The sequence below is a fragment of the Hoplias malabaricus genome, chromosome 12 (assembly GCF_029633855.1).
Source record: "Hoplias malabaricus isolate fHopMal1 chromosome 12, fHopMal1.hap1, whole genome shotgun sequence".
NCBI lineage: Eukaryota > Metazoa > Chordata > Actinopteri > Characiformes > Erythrinidae > Hoplias > Hoplias malabaricus.
This window is the reverse complement of record NC_089811.1, coordinates 41,098,134-41,125,406: the sequence shown is the minus strand read 5'-3', so window position 1 is coordinate 41,125,406 and position 27,273 is coordinate 41,098,134. Positions and strand designations below refer to the sequence as shown.

Genomic DNA, 27,273 nt, shown 5'->3' with positions numbered 1-27,273 from the left:
ACACTCCTCACAGACAGTCACCCAGAGGAAACCCACGCAGACACAGGGAGAACACACCACACTCCTCACAGACAGTCACCCGGAGGAAACCCACGCAGACACGGAGAACACCTCACACTCCTCACAGACAGTCACCCGGAGCAGGAATCGAACCCACAACCTCCAGGTCCCTGGAGCTGTGTGACTGCGGCACTTATATTATGTGCCTCCCTTCTTATATTATATTATAAGTAATCATATTGCATTGAAAATTAAGAATGTTGGTTTATCACCTTTAAAATAAGTTTTTTAGAGATACGAGTTCTTTGTCTTTTTTTAAACTGACAGTATGTAAATTAGCACACTGACTTGGAGGTTTGTTTCTAATGTCCAGCAAACAGAACCTGCACTGCCCTGGAGTTCACCTGTGTGAATAACCAGCCGCCTCAGAGGAAGTGTATCCCCCGGGACTGGGTGTGTGATGGAGATGCAGACTGTTCAGATGCCTTCGATGAGCACCAGAACTGCACACGCAGATCCTGCTCTGCTAATGAGTTCACCTGCAGGAACGGCCTCTGTATCCGCAGCGCCTACAGGTCAGACATCCTTCAGTCAACTCACCTATTTAATCACTCTTTCATAGAGTAATACTGTCACCTTCACAGAGCTAGACTGAAGCATGAGAATCAGATGGATCAGTTAAACATTATATTGCAGAAATGGAGACAGAATTTGACTATAAGAATGAAACAGCTGGTATTATATTTGTTGAGAAGAATGAAACGATGTGGGTCTTTGTGGAGTAGCTGTACAAGACTTAAGGTCATCATACTCAGTGCCAACCATGGAAATGCATAAATGGATAAGAAAGGTATGAAGTTCGTCAGCATCGGGCTGTGCAGCAGTGGATCTACGTTATGTGGAATGATGAAGCACCAGTGAATACCTTTGAGAAGAGCAGTCGTATTTTTTTTTTTAATCCGGAAGTAATCATCCAACATGAAAACTGATGTTTTTGTGGCTGAAAATACAAACAAGCACCAACAAAGGGGAACAATCTAACAGGTTTTTATGAAATTCTGGATGAGCAAGTGTTCAGAAACCATAGACTAAGTAGTGCATTATTGATTTGGAAGCAGAGAGAAAGAGTGTTGTATATTTTTGTAGGTGTGACAGGCGTAATGACTGTGGGGACAGCAGCGATGAGCAAGGCTGTACCTACCAGCCATGTCAGCAGCTCCAGTACACCTGTCAGAATGGCCGCTGTATCTCGCGGGATTTCCTGTGTGATGGTGATAATGACTGTGGTGATGAATCTGATGAGTTAGACCACCTGTGCCGGACCCAGGCCCCCACCTGCCCTCCTGGGAACTACAGGTGCGAGAATGGAAACTGTGTGCTGGCCAGTCAGGTCTGTGACCACAGTGACGACTGCAACGACAACAGTGATGAGAAAGGCTGTGGTGAGTGCATATTAATAACAGTAGATTCAGTTGAGTTGAAAGTAGTCCAGTGGTGGCCTGTTGTAGTATCTGAGTTGTATAGTCTCCTGAGCTGAATTGGATATCTCAAAGCAGGAAAACATTAGAATATGACATTGTGCATGTCATGAATTTATAAGCCCCTGGCTTTAAAGTAAAGTACTTGCCCCAAATACTTTAGATCATTGATTATTTCCCTGTAATGGCATCAACATTTTATTGTGGACTATGGCTGTATACCATTTCATCATAATTCATTTAAAAATAAATGAAATATGCCCATCTAAATTTCCAGCAAGGTCACTAGAATATAGCCCCAAAATAAGCTTTTACAGTATGGTATGTCAAATGAGTATTGTGGCAGATAACTGAATCAAAAATCAATATATTTTGCTCATATGCATATTATGCTTTGGTACATTTAAGTATTGTGTCATTGAGGTACTTCAGTGGTCTTTGTCCAGTGCTGATATTAAGCTTTGCCTCTATGTTTAGGCATTAATGAATGCATGGATCCCACAATGCACCACTGTGATCATGAGTGCACAGACACTCCCACCAGCTTCATCTGCGCCTGTCGTCCTGGTTACCGCCTCATGTCCGACAACAGGACATGTGATGATGTGGATGAGTGCTGGGACACTCCCAGTGTGTGCAGCCAGATCTGTGAGAACACAGTGGGTTCATACGTGTGTAAGTGTGCGCCCGGTTTCCTGAGAGAGCCAGATGGCAGAAGCTGCCGACAGAACAGCAACATCAGCCCATACCTGATCTTTAGCAACCGCTACTACCTGCGCAACCTGTCTACAGACGGTGAGGCGTACTCCCTCATCCTGCAGGGGCTGAGCAGCGTAGTGGCGCTGGACTTCGACCGTGTGCACAAGCAGCTGTACTGGATCGATGTGAGTCGCCAGGTGGTGGAGAGAATGTTCTTTAATGGGACAGGCAGAGAAGTGGTGGTGAACGGGATCCTTCATGGTGAAGGCCTGGCTGTGGACTGGGTGGGCCGGAAACTCTACTGGGTGGACAGCTTTCTGGACTGCATGAAAGTGTCTGAGCTCGATGGGCGCTTTGTAAGGAAACTAGCCGAGCACTGTGTGGACAGCAACAACACCTACTGCTTCGAGAATCCGAGAGGCATTGTGGTACATCCGAAATTCGGGTAGGCAGCTGAAATTTATTGTCACGGACCGATCCAAAACCACCAAATTTGCAAATCTGGGAACATACCTTGATAACATATTGTTTTAAATCATTATGGGCTGTTTTTCTTGACAATTTGTTGTGAATATTCAAAAGCCTTACAGAAATGTTATGATATTTTTATTTATTTTTTGAAGATCTTTTATTTAAAAATGTTGAATGTATTATTTTTGTGTCTTATTTTTAGATATGTGTACTGGTCAGACTGGGGAGAAAAAGCCTTCATTGGTCGTGTTGGGATGGACGGTAACAACAAATCTGCCATCATCACCACTAAGATTGAGTGGCCCAATGGCCTGACCATTGACTACACCAATGACATGCTCTACTGGTCTGATGCTCACCTCAACTACATTGAGTAAGAGAAACAGTTCATTTACACTGAAAGCATTAAACCCATAATTTCTTTCCCAAGGTAAAATACTATTAATTTTTTCAGCATCAGGAATAAAACAGGAAACATATGTCGTGGTTTCTTCCATGTACTTTACACATACATCAGACATATAATATGCATTATTTTAATTAACAACAACAAGAGAAAATAATGATTTTTCTATGTCTACAGGTATTCAGATTTAGATGGCCGTCACCGCCACACTGTGTATGATGGAGTACTCCCTCACCCATTTGCTATAACAGTGTTTGAAGACTCTGTGTACTGGACTGACTGGAACACGCGTACAGTGGAGAAAGGCAATAAATATAATGGCTCCGGGCGCCAAGCTCTTGTCAACACCACCCATAGACCCTTTGACATCCACGTGTGTCACCCCTACCGCCAGCCTATAGGTAAACCCAGGACACAGTAACTGAAACCAGGAGCTGTTATACTTATCACTTCTGATCATTATCTCCCTCTTTATACTTCTGTCTAAACCATTTTAGTGTGTGTGTGCCAATATTTACACAGACAACGACAATGCAGCAAGTGTTTCCTCTTCTTCCCCTCTTTAGCAACAGAGGAAAGACAATACCTTTTATCAGTACCAAGACAGATAAACTGAAGTCTTTAGATATGCTCTTCTTTTAAAAGGGGGATGTGTCTGGCTTGTAGGAGACAGACTAACCTCTGTTAATCTGCACTCTTAAAAGTAAATGTGCCAAAATGGTTCTTGGGAGAGCTGCCGTTTTGTCCCATACAAAAAAAACCTTTTAATTAATGAGATGTGCATGAGAAAAAAAATTAAATGATTTTTAAATCACATAGACATTCTTTAAACACTCATACATCTCATATAAAGAAATGAGAGATTTAAAAGAGGTCTTTTAAGGCAGAGTTTCAAGTTCACAACTTTATTATTCATATAATTAACATTATTATAATAATATATAAAAAAAAGAAAGAAATATACAGCAACCAAATATGTCTCTAATACAGAGCTAATTGTGTTAATCAGTGTAACCATAAATACCAGATGCACAGCAAAGTACTTGGCACTAGTTTGGGAAGCTTTGATTTACAGAACTAACAGTCGTTCTTCAATTACATCACTCTGAAGAACCGTATTGCCACCTCTATTTAAGCAGTAACTTGTGCTAAAACAGTGAACTCTCTGTCTGCAGTGACCAATCCCTGTAGCCTGAACAATGGAGGCTGCTCTCACTTGTGTCTTCTGAAACCTGGAGGCCAGGGTTACACCTGCGAATGCCCTGACCACTTCCTGACCGTTCAAATAGGGAGCGTGGCCCGCTGTCTCCCGATGTGCTCCAGCACACAATACAGATGTGCTGACAACGAACGGTGGGCACCTCACATCACTGCATTTGTCTAAGCTGGGGTTTGCCATATGAAAATATATTGTACTGTATTCACTATGAATATATTGCAAAATTAAAACAATATATTGTAACTTACCATCTGGCATTGTTGCACTGCTTATTGTATGGTTTTCATACTTTAGAAAGAATTTTCATTTAAAAACCTAATCTCAAAATAGTTTCTAAGGAAAAAATAATTAAATAAATTAAGCAAAATTTTAGTCAATGAGGGAGGGTGGGTTCTATATAGCTGACAATATGTCTATGCTAATATAATATATTAGTATACTCTATATAATCTATACTTTTGTTATATATATATATCAACTTTCTATGACTAGGTGTGGTGTCCAAACATTTGACCTGGCGGTCACTTTGTTTTACACTTTTGCACTTTGTGTAGCTGTATCCCTATCTGGTGGAAGTGTGATGGTCAGAATGACTGCAGGGATGGATCTGATGAGCCCTCCACATGCCCCCTGCGCCACTGCAGACTAGGCCAGTTCCGGTGTAATGATGGCAACTGCACCAGCCCACACTTCCTCTGTAACTCTAACCGGGACTGTCCAGATGGGTCAGATGAAGACATCGTGCTTTGTGGTAAGTCCTTGATAAGATCCTGTCTTAAAGTGTAGGGAAAGTTATCTTTGAGTGGGTAGTGTCGCTGCCACACAGCTCCGCACAGGAGGAATTTTAGCATGCTTTGTGTTTTTAATTTATATTTGCCATTTCATCATGAAATGTTCACAAAAGTGGAACAGGGGTTTTCAAATTAAGCAAAAAAGTTTGTTTTGTTTATCTTCTAATCATTTTCTAATGATTAAAGCATGATTGTTCCTTTCTTAGCCACTCATCAATGTGAGGCTCACCAATGGCAGTGCAATAATAAGCGCTGTATCCCGGAGGCCTGGCAGTGTGATGGAGAGAATGACTGTGGAGATGACTCTGATGAAGACCTCTCACACTGCTCCAGCCGAACCTGCCGTCCTGGGCAGTTCAAGTGCAGGAACGGACGCTGCATCCCACAGACCTGGAAATGTGATGTGGATGATGACTGTGGAGACAATTCGGACGAGCCCGTTGATGAGTGCAGTGAGTGAAAACAGCATTTATTAAGAAATATCACATTTCAGACAAGGTTTGTTATGAGGTTGAATTATATGAAATATAGTATCCCAATGTTTTCATTGGCTTAATTTTAATGTTGTAAGTATAAACAAATTTAATATTTATTAAAAAATAATAATAAATGTGATGGCTGCAATACAGTTCCGAAAGTCATGACAGGCCAAAAAAATTGACCACTTCATAGGAGGGGAATATATGAGGTGTTAAAAGAGTTACTTTTTGCGAAACATCACAAGAGAATTGACAGTCTTTGCTGATTGACTCTGTTATTTTTGTAGTGGGTCCTGCATATCGATGTGACAACCACACTGAGTTTGACTGCGTTACCAACTACCGTTGTGTTCCTTTGTGGGCTGTGTGCAATGGACACAATGACTGCAGGGATAACAGTGATGAGCAGAGCTGTGGTGAGTATACCACACAGCACCCAGAAACCACACAGACTCCTGGTAAAACTGCAGAAGATGTACACATTTAGTATAGACATTTTTAATGAATGCAAGAGCTTTCACTACATTTTTATTGCGTTTATTGTATTCATGCTGGAGATGTCACAGTACAGAATAGCCACCATATTCTGGGCCTATTTATTATTGTGATATTTAAATTGTTTTATTGTTTTTATCAACACTATTAGACCTCATTTATATGTTAAAACGAGAGATATAATTATGGATCCCTGACCCATTTATCCTTGTCATGTTTGTAAACAGAACTCTATTCAGAGATCGGGCCACATCCCAAAGTAGCACCGTACTCCCTACGTAGCATACACCACAGATAACAAAACTAATAATACAGATAGCAAATAGACGCTCATTCCACAGGGAAACTTGAATCTTATTGCTTACTGTTTTCAACATACAACACACTACATGAGTGCACAAACCGACTGTGCCTTATGGAGGGTGTAGGTAGACATTTGGTAGGTAGATTCTGCTTGGGCTTCGCTGTGGCATGGAAACCACTCTCACTGATCACTCACACTTTCAGGTCAGGAGAACTAATTTGTTATACGTTTAGTCAAACCAGAGGAGTAATTTAGGCAGATAGTTGCAATAAGAATCTACTCCACTTTCAGAGCGCAGGAAAAGCGAGACCAGATTTACCATTTAAACAGAGGAGAAAGACTGAGACAAAGGAATATGTGGCTTGTGTCTGTAGTCTCTCACACACTGAAACAAAACATGAGTGAAATAGAAAGGTAACTAAAATGTGTATATGAGCTCTGTTTGAATAACTAATTCAGACTCAGACAGAAGAGACAAACATGCTGACAGTTTTCATTTAGATCCTATGACGAAAAAGGCTAATGAGGCTAACTCATTTCTCCTCATTGATACCACACACTGTGATCATCCATCCATTATCTGTAACCCTTATCCAGTTCAGTGTCACTGTGGGTCCAGAGCCTACCTGGAGTCATTGGGCGCAAGGTGGGAACACACCCTGAAGGGGGCACCAGTCCTTCACAGGGCAACACACACTCACACATTCGCTCACACCTACGGTCACTTTTGAGTCACCAATCCACCTACCAATGTGTGTTTTTGTACTGTGGGAGGAAACTGGAGCACCCAGAGGAAACCCACGAAGACACAGGGAGAACACACCACACTCCTCACAGACAGTCACCCAGAGGAAACCCACACAGACACAGAGAGAACACACCACACTCCTCACAGACAGTCACCCAGAGGAAACCCACACAGACACAGGGAGAACACACCACACTCCTCACAGACAGTCACCCAGAGGAAACCCACACAGACACAGGGAGAACACACCACACTCCTCACAGACAGTCACCCGGAGCGGGAATCGAACCCACAACCTCCAGGTCCCTGGAGCTGTGTGACTGTGACACTACATGCTGCGCCACCGTGCCACCCCACTGTGATCATTTACAAATTTATAAATTTTTATATTAATCAATAGAAAGTATTTTACAATAGAAACATACATAACACCATCGCATATACACACTCAAAATTGTTTTTGATTTTAAAAATCCAAACCTCTCTCTGACACTCTGCGAGTTGTAAAACTCTCTCCAGCACAGGTCGAGCAGCTGTGTATGAGATAAATCTATCCATCTTTCCCCATTCGTTTACATGGGTGCTGTGCTCTGAAATCAGACATTCGGCTCCCAATATGGCACCCATGCCAAAAACATTACATCCCTGCAACCCATCCCATGTATACCCATCTCGCACCTGTGTATGGTTTGAATTTAAAATAAAATAGAATTGCTTAAAAATCCTATAGACCTATTGATCAATTCTGCAGTCAATGCACAAAGGTTAACTTTTATTGTTTGTTCTCCTTGTATTATAAAGGTTAATTATTGGAACCACTCCTGAAAGAAAGCACTGGTTTATTTACATCAACCAGTAGTCAGTGGAGTCAGCCTTGGAAAATTTAATTGTACTTTCTTGAAAGTGTGATTATCCAAAAGATAAGTCTCTGGACATAGTTGAGCTCCTTAAAACAGTGAAGATATTGTATCCCTACTTTAACTGGCATTGTTTTGTAAAGATTACACTAATATAAAGTCTATATGGGCACAGATGGGAGGAAAAGTAATTTTGTGGTAGGTAACAGTTGACCCAGGTTATATAAAAGGGCTTTTTTGTTTGTGTTAGTGGTGATGAAATGATGAGGAACTATTCATCCCTTCGCACTTTAGGAGTACATTAGTAGGAGGGAAGCTGAAGCTGGCTCTGATGAACGGTCCCTCTCTGACCTCTCTCCTTAACCCCTCTGCTAGCCTCAGACTACAGCACAGATTTATGGGCTGTGTATTTGTGTGTTTCTTTGGGAGAGAACATGGTTATGGCTGTGTCAGGCACCACTGCAGTTCAATGTATGTGAGTCTTTATTGTAACATGATTTAGGGCCATAGGTACAATTTCACTGAATTTCATAGCGGGTGTGCTTGTAAGTTGGGAAGTGTGCAGCTAGGAAGCTTTATGCCCCAGAGAAATTGCTAGAATTAGGATAATAACCAACAGCAAACTGACAACATGTAGCTACTATAAACAACAAGGATAAAATAAAACAGACCTCACCTTTAACCACCAAGTTACTATGACAGCAAACACAATACCACAGCAGGTTGCAGCTAATTTCTAAAAGATATTTTACTGCCTGGGAAGATTGTTTGAAGACTGAATGTCTGTTGCCATTTAATCAGTATTAAGCATATTTTTTACCACATAGAAACACTGCATTCACTGGTTATGCACTGGCTATGTGAGAAGGTGTGTATAAGAGGATCTATTACTTTACTGCAGCACTGAGTACAGCTGTGATGGTATGTGATAGACAGTGGCATGCAGTTATTTAAACATTACTATAGTGATAGTAGATGCTGGTGGTTGAAATTAGTGCTAACCTAAGGAGAATTTTGGTGATGTACCCTTGAGAGCATTTAATTTAATTTTATAGTATTTGCTTTGGCATTGGATGACTTTTTAGAGCAGTGATTAGCTTATGTATATTGTTTATCCTGTATGATATTATAGGTTTATATGTACAGATTCATGGATGTATTACTTAATACATGTGTGCATTGATTGTATGCATTTTGGCAAGCTGTCAGTACAAGCTGCGCTCTGCATTTTGTGGACTGACCATCACACACACACACACACACACACACGTGCACACACACACACAGACCCAGTCCTCCCATGTCTTATCAGCTCCCCCCGCTCCATTAGTGCCATCCTGCACAGAGAGGAGAGATCTCCCTAATCTGAGTCTAAGAATGCACCCCTTGGGCCAGGTGGGGCACTTCTATGACTCTAGTAGGGTGTGTCTGTGTGTGTGTGTGTGTGTGTGAGAGAGAGAGAGAGAGAGAGAGAGAGAGAGAGAGAGAGAGAGAGAGAGAGATGTACTGTCATCTTTCTCTTCTCTTGTATATTTTTTCTGATCTTCTTTTCACTAATTGTTTCTTTTATATTCTCTCATCTCTGTAACATGTCTGCTATAACTCAATGGTCAGTGTGTGTGAGGGGGATTTGTCTACTCCTTTTGCCACTTTAATCCTAACTGCAATTAAATTCATGCTTGTCTCTCCCTTCAAAACCCAGTGCTACACTTATCACCATGCCTTTATTAAACATCATTCCACTAAAGAATGTTTCATTTATCAGCACTGTCTGCTGACTAAAACGATGTAATTGTTTCTGAAATTTTTGGTCTTATAATTTAAAACAACAGGGTTTAAATGAATGTATCGATTCCCCAAACCAGATATTGGATGATACCTACAAACCCAATCTTGTCCTACTTTACTCACTACTTTAAAAAAGTTAATAATTAAATTTTTGTCTAGAAATGTATTAATTTATTCATTCATTTAGTGTCTCTACTTCATCCTATTAACCCTGGACAGATTGCCAGTCCATCACGGGGTGCCACACACTCACATATTTATTTAGACACTCACACATCCATCCATTATCTGTAACCGCTTATCCAATTCAGGGTCACGGTGGGTCCAGAACCTACCTGGAATCATTGGGTGCAAGGCGGGAATACACCCTGGAGGGGGCGCCAGTCCTTCACAGGGCAACACACACACTCACGGTCACTTTTGAGTCGCCAATCAACCTACCAACGTGTGTTTTTGGACTGTGGGAGGAAACCCACGCGGACACAGGGAGACCACACCACACTCCTCACAGACAGTCACCCGGAGGAAACCCACGCAGACACAGGGAGAACACACCACACTCCTCACAGACAGTCACCCGGAGCGGGAATCGAACCCACAACCTCCAGGTCCCTGGAGCTGTGTGACTGCGACACCTACCTGCGCCACCATGCCGCCCGACACTCACACACATAGACACTTTATATAATATATATATATAGCACCCAGAAACCCAATCAGACACAGGAAGAACACACTAAACACCAAGCTGTAATATAGTGACCCAAGGCAAAGAACGAACCCACAATCCCAGGACACAGGAGCTGACAGAGACACTACCTGTTGCACCACTGGACCACCCCTATATACATGTATTTAAATTGTATTTCTGATCATATAAACATTTACTTCCTATATGCATAGCTTTTGAGAAATAACTCTGCACAATTCTGTATGTCTGTTTGTGTGCCTCGGAGCAATGAAGGACCAGATTATTAGTACATATTTTCTGTTAAATGAGAATATACTCACTGAAGTAAATTTAATGAATGAGCTGTGCACGAGTGAGCGTGGGAGTGTTAAAACATGACCTCTGGGCTATGTTTTCAGAGGAACTGACCTGTGACCCTGCTGGAGATTTCCGCTGTGATAACCATCAGTGTATCCCTCTGCGCTGGAAATGTGACGGAGACAATGACTGTGGGGATGGATCCGACGAACGAAGCTGTAGTGAGTACCACAAACCGCCTGCAGCACCCTGAACTTAGTCATTTTCTTAGTGTGAATACAGCATTAAATACTCATTGGACTTGACCAACTGTAGGGTTGTAAAAATTGGAGACGTTATTTAAGTTCTTCTTCAGAGTAGTGTTTGTGATACATAAAGAGATTTTTGCTGTGTAATCCAAAGTTTGTGATTCAGATCTAATTATTCAGTAACTGAAACTGTCTGAATGCAATCAAATCATCACAGTAATGTCCCATCATCTAGGCTAATGCCTTGCCAGAACAGTAAAAGTTTTTGCTGTATCAAAGGTGAGACAAACTCCTAATTCAAAATCCTTAATTCATGTCCACTTTAGAAGAAATGTTGGTTGAGCAGGTGTCCACAAACCTTTGGCCATGAAGAGCCAGGCATCTCATCTGAGAAAAGGAGAGAGGTCAAGACTGAAGTGAACTTGAATGAGGGATATGAAAAAAAATAAAATAGTAAAAACATATAGCAAAGGAAAGGAATTATTGAATAGTACAGAGTTGTTTTTTTGTGTTTTTTTTTTTGTTTGTTTTTTTATAGCTCTTGCCCTACCCCCAACACAGTAGCTCCCATGTTGCACAAATTCACCCACTCCCCTAATGAATTCAGCTATGAACTCACCTCAGAAAAATGGCCCTCAGAACAGAGGGACTCTCTAAACCATAGTGAGCTGTGAAAAACAACCTTTGGCTCATCAGATAACCCACTAATCCTTTAAAGAAAGCACAACATATTTGTGTCTCCACGGCATGTGGATTTCATTCATTTCATTGTATATTTTAATTTAAATTTAGCACAAAATCAGTAATCATTAGAACGGTTTCTGTGCACATTTATAAAAGTGTATGCAGGCATACTAAAGATCGAAACGTTTTCATATGAGTATTTGATCGCACTTGTGTCCACATTTTCTGTTAAAACCATTTATTGCTATGAAAAAAAAAACAAGATTCCAGTGATTTATTACAAAATGATATGTTGAAGATAAAAAATAAGACATTCAGAATCATTAACAAATGTGGGCTGAATGCATACAACTGAGTATACACTAAAACTGAAACAGCTGTTACTCTGTGATTAAAGAGTAGCTTTAAATTTACTTCCAGCATGCAGAGAAAATGAAAAGAATGTCTCTCACAGTATTTGCGTGTGTTTGTGTGTGTGTGTGTGTGTGTGTGTGTGATTGACACTCTCTTGTGTCTGTCCAGGCCCTCGAGTATGCACTGAGAGTGAGTATCGCTGTGACAACCTGCGTTGCATTCCTGACCGCTGGGTGTGTGACCATGACAACGACTGTGAGGATAACTCTGATGAAAGGGACTGTGGTGAGCAGAGCTTCTTTGTCTGAGTCTAGAGCTTTTCAGTGGGGGGTACTGTGGACTCCCACTCCCACCATTTGGCTATTCCAGTGATTAGAATTATTTTTGTCTGTTTTTCAATGTTCCAATCATGTTATATAATTAATTACTATATTATTTTTATATTTGTATCTCATTCATAGAATTTGAATGGCAGTTTTACAATGAAATACAATATGCACTGCCACAAGTGTTACTAGTGAATTAAAGGGGACATGTTATATTTAAAAAAATCTAGAGTCTAAACCAAAGCGCAAACTGAAATGAATCAAATCTTATTTTTGTAGTCTGAAGTCTGAAAACACTGGATAAAGATAGATAAAGTCCTACAGATTTGTGCAGCGTCTTACATAGAGTGCAGAGGCTTTAACTTTTTTTTTTTTTTTTTTTGTGCACCTCATTGTCTAAGACTCTCCACTCCCAGCAAAATAAACCCAGTGTGCTCAGAGAAATACCTGCACAGATTAAATATGGCAAAAACAAAAGCATAAGAACAAGATGCAAGAAATTATGTTTAATATCCAATGCTTCTGCTCCTCACTTCTGACTCCTAAGCTCTGTGAGAACTGGTCATTCCGAACATGGCTGTTTAGACAGGGTGAGAATGGTGTTGTGTTGTCAGATCCTTGTGGTATTTTGACCAAAGCATGTCACAGATCTTTAAGACCCTAAGGCACTGTTTCCCCATTTACTTATCAGGGACAGCATTATATGAAACTGAGCCATATTCAGCATACTGGATAGCTTAAATCATTCATTGTTAATAGATCTCTAGTAGATATGTGCAATGCATTATATAAATATATTCCCAAATCAATACAAATTAGTCATTATTGCTGACATAATGAAAATGAAATGTGTCATTAACGCAAAAACCCAAAATGTATTTGAGGAGTCAAAGCACCCCTTTGAGGAGAAATGTCAGCCTGCTACATGTGAATGAATCAGAAGGTTAGTGAGTGAGTGAGTGCATGAGTGAGCAAGGGAGTATGTGAGTAAGAAAGAGTGTGTGGGATAGTGAGTGACTGAGCAAAGCCAGGTTAATGAGATGCATGTAAACATTAATGTGATTACTCCAAAAAAATGAATCTAAGTTATTTTCCCCATGTTTCAGTTCCCTCTAAGTAAACTGCTAATTGCTCAGCTTGGTCATTTCTTGCAGACACTAGCAGATAAAGCTGCCACCAGCATTTCTTCCTGTTGATGATTTGGTTGGTTTCATCATCCTCTTGGCCACAAGGCAAATGATGACGCTTAGATTTAGAGTGTGTCACACACTGCTCTTTACTCTGCACTGTTATGATTCATATATTGACAACTAAGAGCTTTATGCAGTGATATGTTATTTTCTCATGTTGCAGAGTTGAGGACCTGCCACCCTGGGTATTTCCAGTGTGACAGTGGCCACTGCATCGCTGAGCGCTTCAAATGTGATGGCAATGCAGACTGCTTGGACTTCACTGATGAGATGTCATGCCGTGAGTTTCCTCCCTCTCTATGTTTAACACAGACTACTCCTGGCTTCATGGCCCATTTAAAACAGCTTCATTGAGTTGTAATGTAGGTCAAAATAGGGCTCTTTGAAGAAATGCTGAGAATTGCTAAATAATAATTTAATGGATAAAGCTTGAATGCAATTTTTGTCAAATGAAACCTGCATATCCATTTTTTTGTAGGTGCACTCATAATAATATAACAGACACCATACACATGACTACTTTCCAACCATTCTATCTTACTGGGAATAAACTATAAGACTGAAACCTCTTACATACATCTGTTTTTCAAATTCAAATGCGCTGAAGAGTGAACTGAACTTTAACTATGTTTACATAGTACATAACACTCTTTATCTCTTACCTTTGCAGCGACGCGGTTCCCAAATGGCACATACTGCCCTCCTTTCCTCTTCGAGTGTAAAAACCATGTATGTGTTCAGCAGCACTGGCGATGTGATGGAGACAATGACTGTGGAGATGGATCAGACGAGGAGCTACACCTCTGCTGTAAGAGGCCACAAAAGAAAACAGTATCAAATGTTTTAGCAAATAGCATGGAATCTAAAGCATTTCTGTACAAAAATGTGGAAAAAGAAAAAAGCTGATAAACCGTTTCTCGGTTATGTAACTACAAAACCTTTCTCCATAGGCATTACTGAACAATACGCTTGCAGTTTAAGGGGTTAAATAATAAAAAAACTATGTAACATGTCTTGATCCCCTCAGTGGATATCCCATGTGAACCTCCTTTCCGATTTCGCTGTGACAACAACCGCTGCATTTACAGCCATGAGCTCTGCAACTCTGTGAACGACTGTGGAGACGGAACAGATGAAAAAGCGGAGCACTGTGAGTTAAGCCCAGGGCCGTCATCCATTCATAACAACGTATATGATGTAGTAATTCATGATTACAAATGTTTTACTGGAGTGAGTGCTTAGATGGCAGCAATACATTTTTACTAAACTCAAACTCAGATAATATGTGACTCAGCTTTCAAACTAGTTCCTGTGAGGATATGTTTACAGTGTCTTTAGTTGGGAAATGGTTGTCGCATTACAGTTGCATTCATTCAGTACATCCCATGACCTTCAGGCTTTGTATTCTACTTTTCTAATTTTAAAAGATACAAATATGTACATTTCCAACAGTAAAGTATACCTTAAAACTATTGGAAATTTGTGGGAACCTTTATAGTGTGTAAATTTGTTAAACAAAAATATACCTGTAAGAAAAATTCATTCATTCATCAATTACAGAAATTCAGTAAATGTTAACTGTTGCAATGCAGAACTGAATATGTGGATGAGAATAATTTTTGACTAAATAAAGCTTGAGTGGGAACTCCTAAACCCTCAATTCCTTATTAAAGTTGAGCTGATGTTTCATTTTTCTTTAAATTGACAGTTTAAATTATGTTTAATATCCTTTGAGGGTTCTAGGCATCATTGTTATTTATGGCCTGTTGACATCCCTTAAGTTTGCTCCTACATCTCCTCCATGCTTCCTTACAGCAGCTGCTACAGAGAAGATGTCACCATGATTTTCTGTTCTGCTTTCAGGTGTGACCCCTACGCACGGGCCTTGCTCTCCTGATGAGTTTAAGTGTGGGAATGGTCAGTGCGTTCCTCTGCAGTATGCCTGTGATGATTATGATGACTGTGGAGACCAGACAGATGAGTTGGGCTGCAGTGAGTAACATTTAACCTACGTCCAAACCTGCAGTTTATTAAATTCTTCAGTCTTTCTGATAAATATCCACAAGCAAGCATTGATATAGGCATGTGCCTCTTTTCCTTTGTGTTAGACAATGGCAGTGGACGTTCCTGCAGTGAGAATCTGTGTGAACATAACTGCACTGGGCTGACTGGAGGAGGCTTTATCTGCTCCTGCAGACCAGGCTACAAACCCAGCGAGGAGAACAGGAACTCTTGTGAGGGTGAGTGAACCAGTTGACTTTTATTGTTGCTTTTGCAAGTGAATAAGGTGGAGATATTTAGAAAATGAGTTACAATAACAGGGTATAAATCTACTCCTAGAATGTCTCCCAGCCAGTGTTCTAAACTGAAAATATGTACAACAAGAAATATAAAGAACCGATTAGAAATTTGATTCTAGAAATAATTTTTGTGTTTGTTATACTTCAGTCCCACGATTCCTCTAGGTTAACCACTATTTACAGTAGCTAAAATGAACTATGTGGTATATATTTTAGTTGGAAATTTGAATATGTAGTTGAGGTGGCAAGATTTTAAAAGATTTTGTAAACATTTGTGAAAGTGATTTATTTTGTGTAATTACTATGATTAATTTTGAAATCATTAATCATCCATTATATTAAGAAAAATATTGGTATTATTTCAGCACAAGTCTTTACTGAGAGGTGTAAATTCACTGCAGGTGTTCACCAATTATTGCTTCTTCGTAGCTCAGCACAGAGTCTGATAAAATGATTATATACTGAAAAATTACTGCCCGTTTGGGGGCTTGCAGGAATGGATTACATATGAGACTCTCTCTCTCTCTCTCTCTCTCTCTCTCTCTCTCTCTCTCTCTCTCTCTCTCTCTCTATTTAGATGTGGATGAGTGTGAAGTGTATGCCACTTGTCCTCAGCTGTGCAGGAATACTAAGGGCAGCTATGAGTGTTTCTGTGCTGAGGGATTTCGTTCTGTGGGCATACAGCAGGGACTGGAGTGTGCTGCTGAAGGTGAGTGATGGAGTTAGCTAATACTCCTTCTCTTATCAGCACTCAGCCATTATCTTCCCACTCTTTGTCTCCTGTGTAGCTCTCTCTCTTTATCTCCTTCTCATATATATATATGTGTGTGTGTGTGTGTGTGTGTGTGTGTGTGTGTGTGTGTGTGTGTTTGTGTGTGTTATACCTCAGTGTTTGTCTCTCACTGTCTAACACAAAATTTTCTTGGCCTTCCTTGTCTCAGGTAATCCTCCAGTGTTGCTGTTGCCTGATAATGTGCGTATCCGTCGCTATAACTTGTCCTCTGAGCAGTACTCTGACTATGTGGACGATGGTGAGCACATCCAGGCTGTGGATTACCTGTGGGATCCTGAAGGCCAAGGACTGAGTAAGATGATTATGCTCATTATAGATATTCCTATGAACACATTTCTCTAAATGCGAAATAGTATTCTGATGTTTTCTACGCCATTTGACCACCTCAGCCAGTCTTTATACTGTGAAAAAGTCATGACCAATAGACTAGTATAAATTCTCCAAAATCTTTATTAAACTATTAGAAATTAAGAAACTAAATGTGATTTTGTTATTTTTAATGGCTAATAAATGATTTCATAGTGGTGTGAAACCATGTGATGTACACACCATGGAGTACACACAATAATTTTTAATATTTAATATTTGTAGGTACAAAATAAAAAAACCTACTGGCTTGGGTTGCAGTACAGTTTCTTGTATTGCTAAATAACTGTCTGTTTTTAGGTGTTGTGTACTGGACTGTTTTGGGTCGTGGTGCTCAGTTTGGCTCCATTAAAAGAGCATACATGACCACTTTTGATGACCATGGCAGTAACCCTGTGAAAGAGGTAGATCTCAACCTCAGATACCTCTCTAGTCCTGATGGCATTGCTGTGGACTGGGTTGGACGGTACACAACATTTTTTGGTTACTTCTTTCTTACCTTCACTACTTATCACGCATTTCTGTATTTGGAATAATTTATTATTAATTATATAATTATTATTAATATAAGGAATATGTGCCTTATATTTGCGACTCAATTTCCTTTTCCTTGGATGTTTTTTTTCTGTTTTAGACATATTTACTGGACAGATGCTGGAACCAATCGCATTGAAGTGGCCAAGCTGGATGGGCGGTACAGAAAGTGGCTGATCCATTCAGATCTTGATCAACCAGCTGCGATTGTAGTGAATCCAGCTCTAGGGTAACCAACTTATGAGTTAAAGTGGTTAATACAAAATAATGGCTTGTGTCTGTAGAACATTACAGCTGACATAACACTTAAATCTAAGCCAAATATCTTAATGATGTCAATATTCTGCATTATTTTCAACACTGTGCACTGTTGTGCTTTGATATCATGTTCCTACTCTTTAGTATTGTTCTGTAACCGTCATAACATTTCAGAATGATGTACTGGACTGACTGGGGCAGGAACCCTAAGATTGAAGCAGCGTGGATGGATGGTCAGCACAGACAGGTGTTACTGAATGAAGACTTAGGCTGGCCGACAGGATTGGCCTTGGACTATCTTAACGGCAACAGGCTTTACTGGTGTGACTCCAAAGAGAACATCATTGAATCAGTGAAGACAGATGGAACAGAGAGGAAGATCGTCATGTCAGGAGGTTTGGAACCAAACCTGTTTAAAATAGGGTTCTGGAATACTCAAAGTTTATTTTTTAGCTTTGATGTATAGTGAGTCATATTTGCGTTGTATACAGATATTGGAAACCCCTACAGTCTGGATTTGTTTGAGGGCCATGTGTACTGGACAACAAAGACCAGGGGAGAAGTGTGGAAGATGGATAAATTCGGAAGGGGGGATAAAGTGAAGGTGCTGACCATTAATCCCTGGTTGACACAAGTCCGCATCTATCAGGAACACAGATACAACCTCTCAGGTGATGGACACTTACTTGACATATAGAAAAAATTACTGGAATGTTGGAGTACTGGAATATAAATTTATCTATAGGCATATTTACGCAGGAATTATGCCTACAGAAAAAATTATTTTGTTACAGTAATTGCCAATGTACCGCCATGATATATAATGAAAGATGAAGAATATGATATGAACCCACTGTATCTGTGGGGGGTATAACTTACGCACATCTTCCTTTAAGCTTTAAATCATCTCTAGAATATAATACCCAATACAGTGTTAATGCTATGTAAACTGCTGTCACACTCTACAGAAGTAAAATGGACACACAATAATGAGCAGAAGATGAGTGCTGCAGAGTGACTCTGGATCTGTGTAATGACAGGAAGGTATCGCAGGCTTTGCATATGCATCACTTTATTAGTGTGGATTTAGCACAGTGCTCTGCATAAAGCAAATACAAGTTTAGCTTTTTCGAACTTTCTGGAATTTTTTTCCAAACACTTTTGTAAGTAAGTAGGTATATATTTATAAAGCACATTTTAACCCAAAGTGCTGTACAAACAAAATGCATTTAAAAGGACAATATAAAACAACATCCAGTGTACAAGAAAATCAAAAAATACAACAATGATCAGTTTACGGAGCCAAAAGCTCATTGACAAAAATAGGTTTTAAGCCTAGACTTAAAAGCATCGCTGTTCCACAGTCTGAGTGCAGTAACAGCAAAGGCCCGGCCACCTCTGAGTTTCAACCGAGGCAGATCTTTCAGTGCTGCTGCCTCTAAACTTTGAAACTCTCTTCCTCCTTTTCTTTGCAACTTTATCTTCTCTCAAATCACTGCTAAAAACATGTCTGTTTTCACTTTTTACTCCCAGTAACTTAATCCTCAGGTTTTTTTTCTGTCCCCCTTTATGTAAAGCTTCCTTGGGTTTGGGAAAGGCGCTATATAAGCTGAACATATTATTATTATTAAACAGCAAAATGTTAAACTGGATCCTATATTGTACAGGAAGCCTGTGTAATGATGCCAGAACAGGGGTAATGTGGTCCTTTTTTTGGTGCCAAATGAGCTATTGAGGACTTACTGACACCCAAATACAAGCTGTTGCTGTAGTCTAAGCGAGATGTAATAAAAGCATGGATAACCTTTTCCAGGTCCTGAGGTGACAGAAATGCCTTAATTATGGTGGCTGATCTCAGATGGTAAAAGGAGTTCCTAACAACAGAGTTAATTTGTTTGTAAAACCTGAGGTCACGATCAAATATAACACCAAGGTTTCACAACAGCCCACCAAGATTATCCATTAAGAGACTGGAAAGCCTGGGGGGGGCCAAGGAGAATCACTTCAGTTTTATATTTATTTAAATGGAGAAAACTGCCTTCATGACAACACTTATTTTCCTGTAGACATTCATTCAGACGTCTGAGTGAGCATGAGTCTTCAGGCCACAAGGGGAGATACAACTGGGTATCATTGGCATAACAGTGAAAATGGATATCATACTTCCTAATGATCTTTCCTAATGGAAGCATGTACAGAGAAAACAAAGCTGGACCAAGAATAGATCCCTGGGGAACTCCACAATTGATGGTTGAATTTGACAAACGGAATTTACCAACATGCGCTGCAAAAGATTTATCACAGAGGTAGGATTTAAACCATTTCAATACTAACCCCTTGAGGCCGACTACATGCTCAAGACGCTGAATAAGTAAGGTATGGTCAACGGTATTAAAAGAAGCAGTAAGATCCAACAAAACCAAAATGGCACGCTTAACTGTGTCCACTGCGAGCAACAGGTCATTGGTCACCATTCGAAGGGCCGACTCTGTATTATGGAAGGGTTTAAAACCTGACTGAATACATTCAAAAATGCAGTTTTTTGTCAAATGATCCCCCAGTTTGTTTGGTTAGATCCATGGCTGCAGAACCCAGGATATAGAGGGCCAGTTGTAGTATATTTGTTAGTGGTTCAAGTATGAGCTGATTTTATTAATGAAAACTGCTGTCTTTCTTAACTGAGGATCCTCAGTAACTCTGTGCTGAATTGTTTCTCAGTGGTGAACCCCTGTAAGGATGCATGCAGTCACCTGTGTCTGCTGCGTCCTGGTGGATACACCTGCGCCTGTCCACAAGGTTCCACATTACTCAGCTTTAACCAGAATGAGTGTGACGCAGGTGAGATTCACTTTGCTCATGCTACTTACAGTCAGTCCTAAAATAATTTGCATGATTGATAACCATGGTTAGACAAAGCTCACATAATTGTTTTTAGTTACATAATAACATTTAATTGTGGTTAATTAGATCATCTGTGAGGAGTTGGTGTGTTCTCCCCGTGTCGGCATGGGTTTCCTCTGGGTGCTCCGGTTTCCCCCCACAGTCCAAAAACACACGTTGCAGGTGGATTGGCGACTCAAAAGTGTCCGTAGGTGTGAGTGTGTGAGTGAATGTGTGTGTGTGTGTCTGTGTTGCCCTGTGAAGGATTGGCGCCCCCTCCAGGGTGTATTCCTGCCTTGCGCCCAATGATTCCAGGTAGGCTCTGGACCCACCGCGACCCTGAACTGGATAAGGGTTACAGATAATGAATGAATGAATGAATAATTAGATCATTCTCACTGAAAATATGAGAAAATGTTAAGTGAAAAAGCTTAAGAAACTAGTAACACATACTTTTTAAACTTTTGTAACTGCTAGAAATTCTATAAAGTTTTTTCCAAGATCGTTCCTGTCTCACTGATTTCTCATGATGCACATTTATACAAAAAAAAACAAAAAACGTTTTTAGCATATTTTCTGTGTGGAATCGGGCTAATTAACGACAATAATAAAATTGACTGTATATGAATAATTCAGTTGGTTCATCACCCATTTGTATCATGATACCTGTGCATGTGAGGCTGCTGCTGCTAGCTCTGTACCAGAATGTGGTAATGTGAGTGTGCTACTGCATTTATTTAAGTTATATTTTTTTTGTGTGTGTCACTGTTTGAGTTCTGATTGCTTTGATTTTAAAATTGTGCGCCTGCAGTGCTTTTGTAATATTCTGCATGGCTCTTGCTCTTGCAGCCATTGAGACAGAGGTGGCCATGCCACTTGCATGCAGATGCATGAATGGTGGAACTTGCTACACTGACGAAGGGGGTCTCCCCAAGTGCAAGTAAGTTTAAAAAGAGGGCAACAAAATCCAATCTGTTAGCTCCAACACATGCTACATTATTCGATTAAAGATTAAGTATTGACAAATGCCAAAGGAAAAAAAGCACTTACTGTTTATTTTCATTTCTGCCTTTTAGATGTCCATATGGGTATTCAGGTAGCTACTGCGAAATGGGAAAGTCCAGAGGAGCCCCACCTGGAACAGGTGATAACAGGGTTTTCAAATCACAGACCAGTATTAACCAGTATGTTTTTTTTTTTATTCAATTTATGACACATTAATGAAGCCAGTTAATGAAGTATGAAGATAGTTAAAGTTTACCTTGTTTTCCTAATGACTACAGAACAAAGATTAACCCATTCATCAGCTGCTGACTTGTTTCATGTCAATGCCACCTGTGAGCACATTAAAGAGATTTTATTAAATACAGTTAGTGCTTGTATAACTTGAATGTAATAATAAAACAGAGAAATCCAGTGTGCATTCACTGAACCCTCTCTCTGTGTCTCTCTGTGTTTAGCAGTGGCTGTGTTGCTGGCAATGATAATTATTCTGTTATGTGGAGCTCTGGCTGTTGGGCTTTTCCTCAACTACAGACGAACTGGCTCAGTCATCCCCTCAATGCCCAAATTGCCCAGGTATTTGATCCTTCAAATAAAACTTGAACACCTGCTACTTGATTCTGCTCAAAGAAGATAGAGTACTGCACACAGGCAGAGAAATCAGATAAATTACTTATTTCAGATCAAAACAGCCAACAAGTCCTTCACACTTAAGATAGGAATCATATAAGATAATCCAATGGTAAGATAAAAGTTAACAAACATGAGTTTTATAAAAACATATGAACATGGGACTACTATGAGCCATGAATATTCTGGTAGAACATTATTTTTGTCATCATTTGGTAACAGTACTTTCTCCTGAAAAATGAAAAATGTTTATCCCTCTACTGTGAGAACTCAACTAAAAGAAAAAAAATCTCCTTTATTGAAGCTATTTCTGACGAAGAAATGTATGCAAATGAGCTTTGGAAATATTTGCAAATCAAACAAGCAGTACACTGATTGAATTACTTTATGCATTATTATGCATAGTAAATTTGAGTTTGTGCATATTTTAAACAGTAAACTTTTATTTTAACACAGGGAGAGCAGACAGATCCAGTTATCTAATCAAACAAACAACTTCCTATGTGTAAAATTCAGCGTCAAACTATTGTTTCTTCTCTTCTGTGATGTTACCCCCTTTTTTATTTAGCCTGAGCAGTTTGGTCAAGTCAGGAGACACAGGAAATGGAGTGTCTTTCCGATCGGGCGACAACGTCACTATGGACCTAGAGCCTCAGACACTTGGAGTGTCTTTCATCGACCGAGCCATGCAACTGGTAAACATCAGTGACTCTCTCCTAATTCAGCACTACGGGCTGCTGCTTCAGTTATTCAATGCATTACCAGCACATCTCTGAAATCCCTGGTTAACCTCTTTACCCCAGTTTTAACATCACAAGTGCATCATTTACAGTCCAGGATTATGAGGTTCATGTGTGTTCTGTTTTAGGCAGATTTGTTGAATACCTGCTGAATGTAAACCTTTGCTTACATCTTACATTATCTTCAGTGAGGAGTGTGGTGTGTTCTCCCTGTGTGTGCGTGGGTTTCCTCCGGTTGACTGTCTGTGAGGAGTGTGGTGTGTTCTCCCTGTGTGTGCGTGGGTTTCCTCCGGTTGACTGTCTGTGAGGAGTGTGGTGTGTTCTCCCTGTGTGTGCGTGGGTTTCCTCCGGTTGACTGTCTGTGAGGAGTGTGGTGTGTTCTCTCTGTGTCTGCGTGGGTTTCCTCTGGGTGACTGTCTGTGAGGAGTGTGGTGTGTTCTCCCTGTGTCTGCATGGGTTTCCTCTGGGTGACTGTCTGTGAGGAGTGTGGTGTGTTCTCCCTGTGTCTGCGTGGGTTTCCTCTGGTTGACTGTCTGTGAGGAGTGTGGTGTGTTCTCCCTGTGTCTGTGTGGGTTTCCTCCGGGTGACTGTCTGTGAGGAGTGTGGTGTGTTCTCCCTGTGTCTGCGTGGGTTTCCTCCGGGTGACTGTCTGTGAGGAGTGTGGTGTGTTCTCCCTGTGTCTGCGTGGGTTTCCTCCTGCTGACTGTCTGTGAGGAGTGTGGTGTGTTCTCCCTGTGTCTGCGCGGGTTTCCTCCGGGTGACTGTCTGTGAGGAGTGTGTTTTGTTCTCCCTGTGTCTGCGCAGGTTTTCTCCGAGTGACTGTCTTTGAGGAGTGTGGTGTGTTCTCCCTGTGTCTGTGTGGGTTTCCTCTGGGTGACTGTCTGTGAGGAGTGTGGTGTGTTCTCCCTGTGTCTGCGCGGGTTTCCTCTGGTTGACTGTCTGTGAGATGTGTGGTGTGTTCTCCTTTTGTCTGCGTGGGTTTCCTCCGGGTGACTGTCTGTGAGGAGTGTGGTGTGTTCTCCCTGTGTCTGTGTGGGTTTCCTCCGAGTGACTGTCTGTGAGGAGTGTGGTGTGTTCTCCCTGTGTCTGCGTGGGTTACCTCCGGGTGACTGTCTGTGAGGAGTTTGGTGTGTTCTCCCAGTGTCTGTGTGGGTTTCCTCTGGGTGACTGTCTGTGAGGAGTGTGGTGTGCGCTCCCTGTGTCTGCGTGGGTTTCCTCCGGGTGACTGTCTGTGAGGAGTGTGGTGTGTTCTCCCTGTGTCTGCGTGGGTTTCCTCCGGGTGCTCCAGTTTCCTCCCACAGTCCAAAAACACACATTGGTAGGTGGATTGGTGACTCAAAAGTGTCCGTAGGTGTGAGTATGTGAGTGAAGGTGTGTGTGTGTGTGTTGCCCTGTGAAGGACTGGTGTCCCCTCCAGGGTGTGTTTCTGCCGTGCGCCCAATAATTCCAGGTAGGCTCTGGACCCACCGCGACCCTGAACTGGATAAGGGTTACAGATAATTAATGAATGAATGAATTGTCTTCAGTTTTCAGTGATCACAACTGGATTTCACATGAGCGCATGAAAATCCGTAAGACGCGTTCTAATCAGATCACTCAGGTGACAGTTAGAGGTGGTCAGAGATTAGCCACATTTAATACAAGTTTAAACAGAATGTGTCTTCTGTATTCACCCAGAGTTATGCCAGTTGAAATGTGTCAAGGCATCGTATGTTAAAGAATAATAGGTATTCTGCATATTTTTGGTTGTTGATTGAATATCTGTGTTTATTCTAACTCCACCTCTTTCATATGATAAGGATGAGAACTTTACAGAACCTGGAAGGCAGCCTGTCACGTTTGAAAATCCTCTTTATTCAACCGCAGCAGGAGCGTCTGGTGACCCTGCAGTTATACACGCCACACAGGTGAAGCAGGATACCACTCACACCACCTCATGTTTTGCCAGTGTACATTTAACACAAAACATTGCCTGTTATTATAAAGCCAAAGTCTAAAGACCAGTTTTCAAACAGGTGACAGTGAACGTCAGTGGAGATCAGACGGAAAATAACTTTGAAAATCCCATGTACCATGTACAACAGCAGGCAGTGGAGGTGAAGAGTATTCCAGTTAGTTCTCAAACCACGCAGGTAAGGCGAGAGCCAAACTAGCTTTATATTCCACAGCCAGAGCTGGTGCTTTCTTATTTACATTTTATGTTTTAGGAGTCCAAGTGGAACTTCTTTAAAAGAAAACTGAAACCTAGCACAACATTTGACAACCCAACATACTCAGAGGTAAGATATTTTCCACCAGAAAAAAAAACATGTATAGATCAGAACTATAATATAGACAATTTACACCTGCTCACTTCATCTGCGTTGAATATCAGAATTATATCTGGATAAGTGTAAACGCAGCAAAGACCTCCCAGTAGTAAATGGTTTTTAAATGATTTAGCTTTAAAATTAAAGTAAATGATTAACCACTACAGACTGATTTTTCCTGGGTACTGTACTGTTACACTGTCATTACAGTCTGTTAACAGATGATTACTACAGTAGTTCCAGCCTGGATGGCAAGTCTTGAGGAAACTCTATCTTAGAATCTCTACCACTTTTTAATTTTTATTTGTTGTTGAGTTTTCTGTTCTGTGGGCTCTGTAATGGAATCCTGTGGAAATCCCATGGAATCTTTGAAACCATTTAATCACATTAATATGTGGTGTTTTGGTGATGTTTGTGTGTTTTCAGATGCAGGACGAGCAGACGGCTGCCAGTGTAGGGGGAACTTTCTCCAGTCAGCCATCTCCCTTCGTGCCACCTCCTAAAACAACAGTGAGAGAGAAACCCAGCATGTACTCGCCCACAGAGGACACTTTCAGAGACACAGCCAACTTGGTCAAAGAAGACAGTGACATCTAACTGTCCTCTTTCTCTAACACTCTTTCACAAACAAGGGGAAAAACAATGACAAACTATCCCTCTTTGCACAGAATCTATTTTTATATGCAGCCTGTATACAAAACAAAAGAAACTTAAGGTTATTTTGAAAAGATTAGGTGTTTGTTTGTATAACCCAGAGAAAATAGAAGTCTATCAAGACTATGCCTTTTGCTGTTTCTTATGCCAATGTAATGTTTTATGATTGTTTTTTTTTTTGTAATGTACTATATGTATATGTTTGCACTGAAGCTGCTGATGGTAAATGTGTTGTACATTTGTAAATTTGAAAAGATTTTGTTGGTAATATTCTCTGGTAATAGATTATTTTGCAATAGATTATTTTTTCTTTTGGTGACAGACAAAAATGGTGATGTGTGATTAAATAAACACAAACCAGCAACAATTCTAATTGGCTGTCAGGAGCTTGATTTTATCTTTGCATAAAATTTTTAATAAAAAATTGTCACTGGAATAAAGAATTAATTTGCATCTCATTTTGCATGTTTATATACCTCATCTGTGGACTAACCAACAAGATGATGGAGAGCATATTACTGTTGGGTCCACTTTTCACAATCAGTTCCTCTGCAGTATATTTTCACATTAAATACAATATATGAATGGCTAAATACCACTTTTACTTCCAGACATACTTACCTTATTCATCGGTGTGATTTTGGATTAAGTAAAAAGGAGTGGTTATGCTCCATAGGCCAAGAAAACTCACACTTACAGAATCTATTTAATTGAAGCAGCGTGTCTTGCAGTTCTGACAGTTTTTTATCGTTTTCTGACAGTAGGTGTGAGGATAGCATTCACATAGCGTTTGGTCTGGGAAGTCCTATTGTTAAGAAGAAAGGGACTTATATAAAACCATTCTGATTATGACAAGGAAAGTGGAATATAATGAAGTTAATTTTGTCTTTGCCCAGTGTTCAGGCAGTGATACCCATAACAATGGTCTCTCCTTTTTTTTTATTTTTTGTTCCTCAAATATACTTGAAAAGATTTTTTTTTCTTTGTGAAATCCTTTCAACTGTGAGATATTTTTCCCTACTTTTTGTTGAGCTGAAAGAGTTTGTTTATTCAGAAGAACATCTGATTCATGCCAATTATAATTTCCAATGCAGGCTAACCTAATAATGAAGGAGTCAATTCTATTATTTAATGACTTTTGTAAATTAACAAATGTGAACACATTGATAGAATTCTTTTAAATAAATTTGACAAATCTGTTGGAAAAAAAATCAAATAAATGTGCTTTGTATAATGTGTTTTGTCTAAACTGATGTTTAATCATATATATATATATATATAT

At 40.3% G+C, this 27,273-nt stretch overlaps 1 protein-coding gene across 1 annotated transcript in view; it reads left to right on the top strand.

Annotated features, from left to right (window-relative positions):
* The window catches only part of lrp2a (low density lipoprotein receptor-related protein 2a), a 90,320-nt gene extending 63,140 nt beyond the window's left edge, over positions 1 to 27,180 (top strand). Inside the window, exons 50-80 of the mRNA XM_066686354.1 lie at positions 374 to 575; positions 1,147 to 1,442; positions 1,956 to 2,622; positions 2,851 to 3,021; positions 3,232 to 3,455; positions 4,230 to 4,407; positions 4,828 to 5,024; positions 5,271 to 5,516; positions 5,831 to 5,959; positions 10,825 to 10,944; positions 12,178 to 12,294; positions 13,689 to 13,805; positions 14,196 to 14,333; positions 14,553 to 14,675; positions 15,389 to 15,517; positions 15,634 to 15,765; positions 16,403 to 16,534; positions 16,767 to 16,910; positions 17,285 to 17,450; positions 17,619 to 17,747; positions 17,951 to 18,171; positions 18,268 to 18,447; positions 20,495 to 20,614; positions 21,506 to 21,596; positions 21,733 to 21,800; positions 22,117 to 22,234; positions 22,857 to 22,983; positions 24,828 to 24,935; positions 25,044 to 25,160; positions 25,236 to 25,307; positions 25,764 to 27,180. Coding sequence (XP_066542451.1) covers positions 374 to 575; positions 1,147 to 1,442; positions 1,956 to 2,622; positions 2,851 to 3,021; positions 3,232 to 3,455; positions 4,230 to 4,407; positions 4,828 to 5,024; positions 5,271 to 5,516; positions 5,831 to 5,959; positions 10,825 to 10,944; positions 12,178 to 12,294; positions 13,689 to 13,805; positions 14,196 to 14,333; positions 14,553 to 14,675; positions 15,389 to 15,517; positions 15,634 to 15,765; positions 16,403 to 16,534; positions 16,767 to 16,910; positions 17,285 to 17,450; positions 17,619 to 17,747; positions 17,951 to 18,171; positions 18,268 to 18,447; positions 20,495 to 20,614; positions 21,506 to 21,596; positions 21,733 to 21,800; positions 22,117 to 22,234; positions 22,857 to 22,983; positions 24,828 to 24,935; positions 25,044 to 25,160; positions 25,236 to 25,307; positions 25,764 to 25,934 — 5,150 coding nt within the window. The 3' untranslated portion in view covers positions 25,935 to 27,180. The remainder of the gene's footprint in view (positions 1 to 373; positions 576 to 1,146; positions 1,443 to 1,955; positions 2,623 to 2,850; positions 3,022 to 3,231; positions 3,456 to 4,229; positions 4,408 to 4,827; positions 5,025 to 5,270; positions 5,517 to 5,830; positions 5,960 to 10,824; positions 10,945 to 12,177; positions 12,295 to 13,688; positions 13,806 to 14,195; positions 14,334 to 14,552; positions 14,676 to 15,388; positions 15,518 to 15,633; positions 15,766 to 16,402; positions 16,535 to 16,766; positions 16,911 to 17,284; positions 17,451 to 17,618; positions 17,748 to 17,950; positions 18,172 to 18,267; positions 18,448 to 20,494; positions 20,615 to 21,505; positions 21,597 to 21,732; positions 21,801 to 22,116; positions 22,235 to 22,856; positions 22,984 to 24,827; positions 24,936 to 25,043; positions 25,161 to 25,235; positions 25,308 to 25,763) is intronic.
* Positions 27,181 to 27,273: the final 93 nt, after the last annotated feature.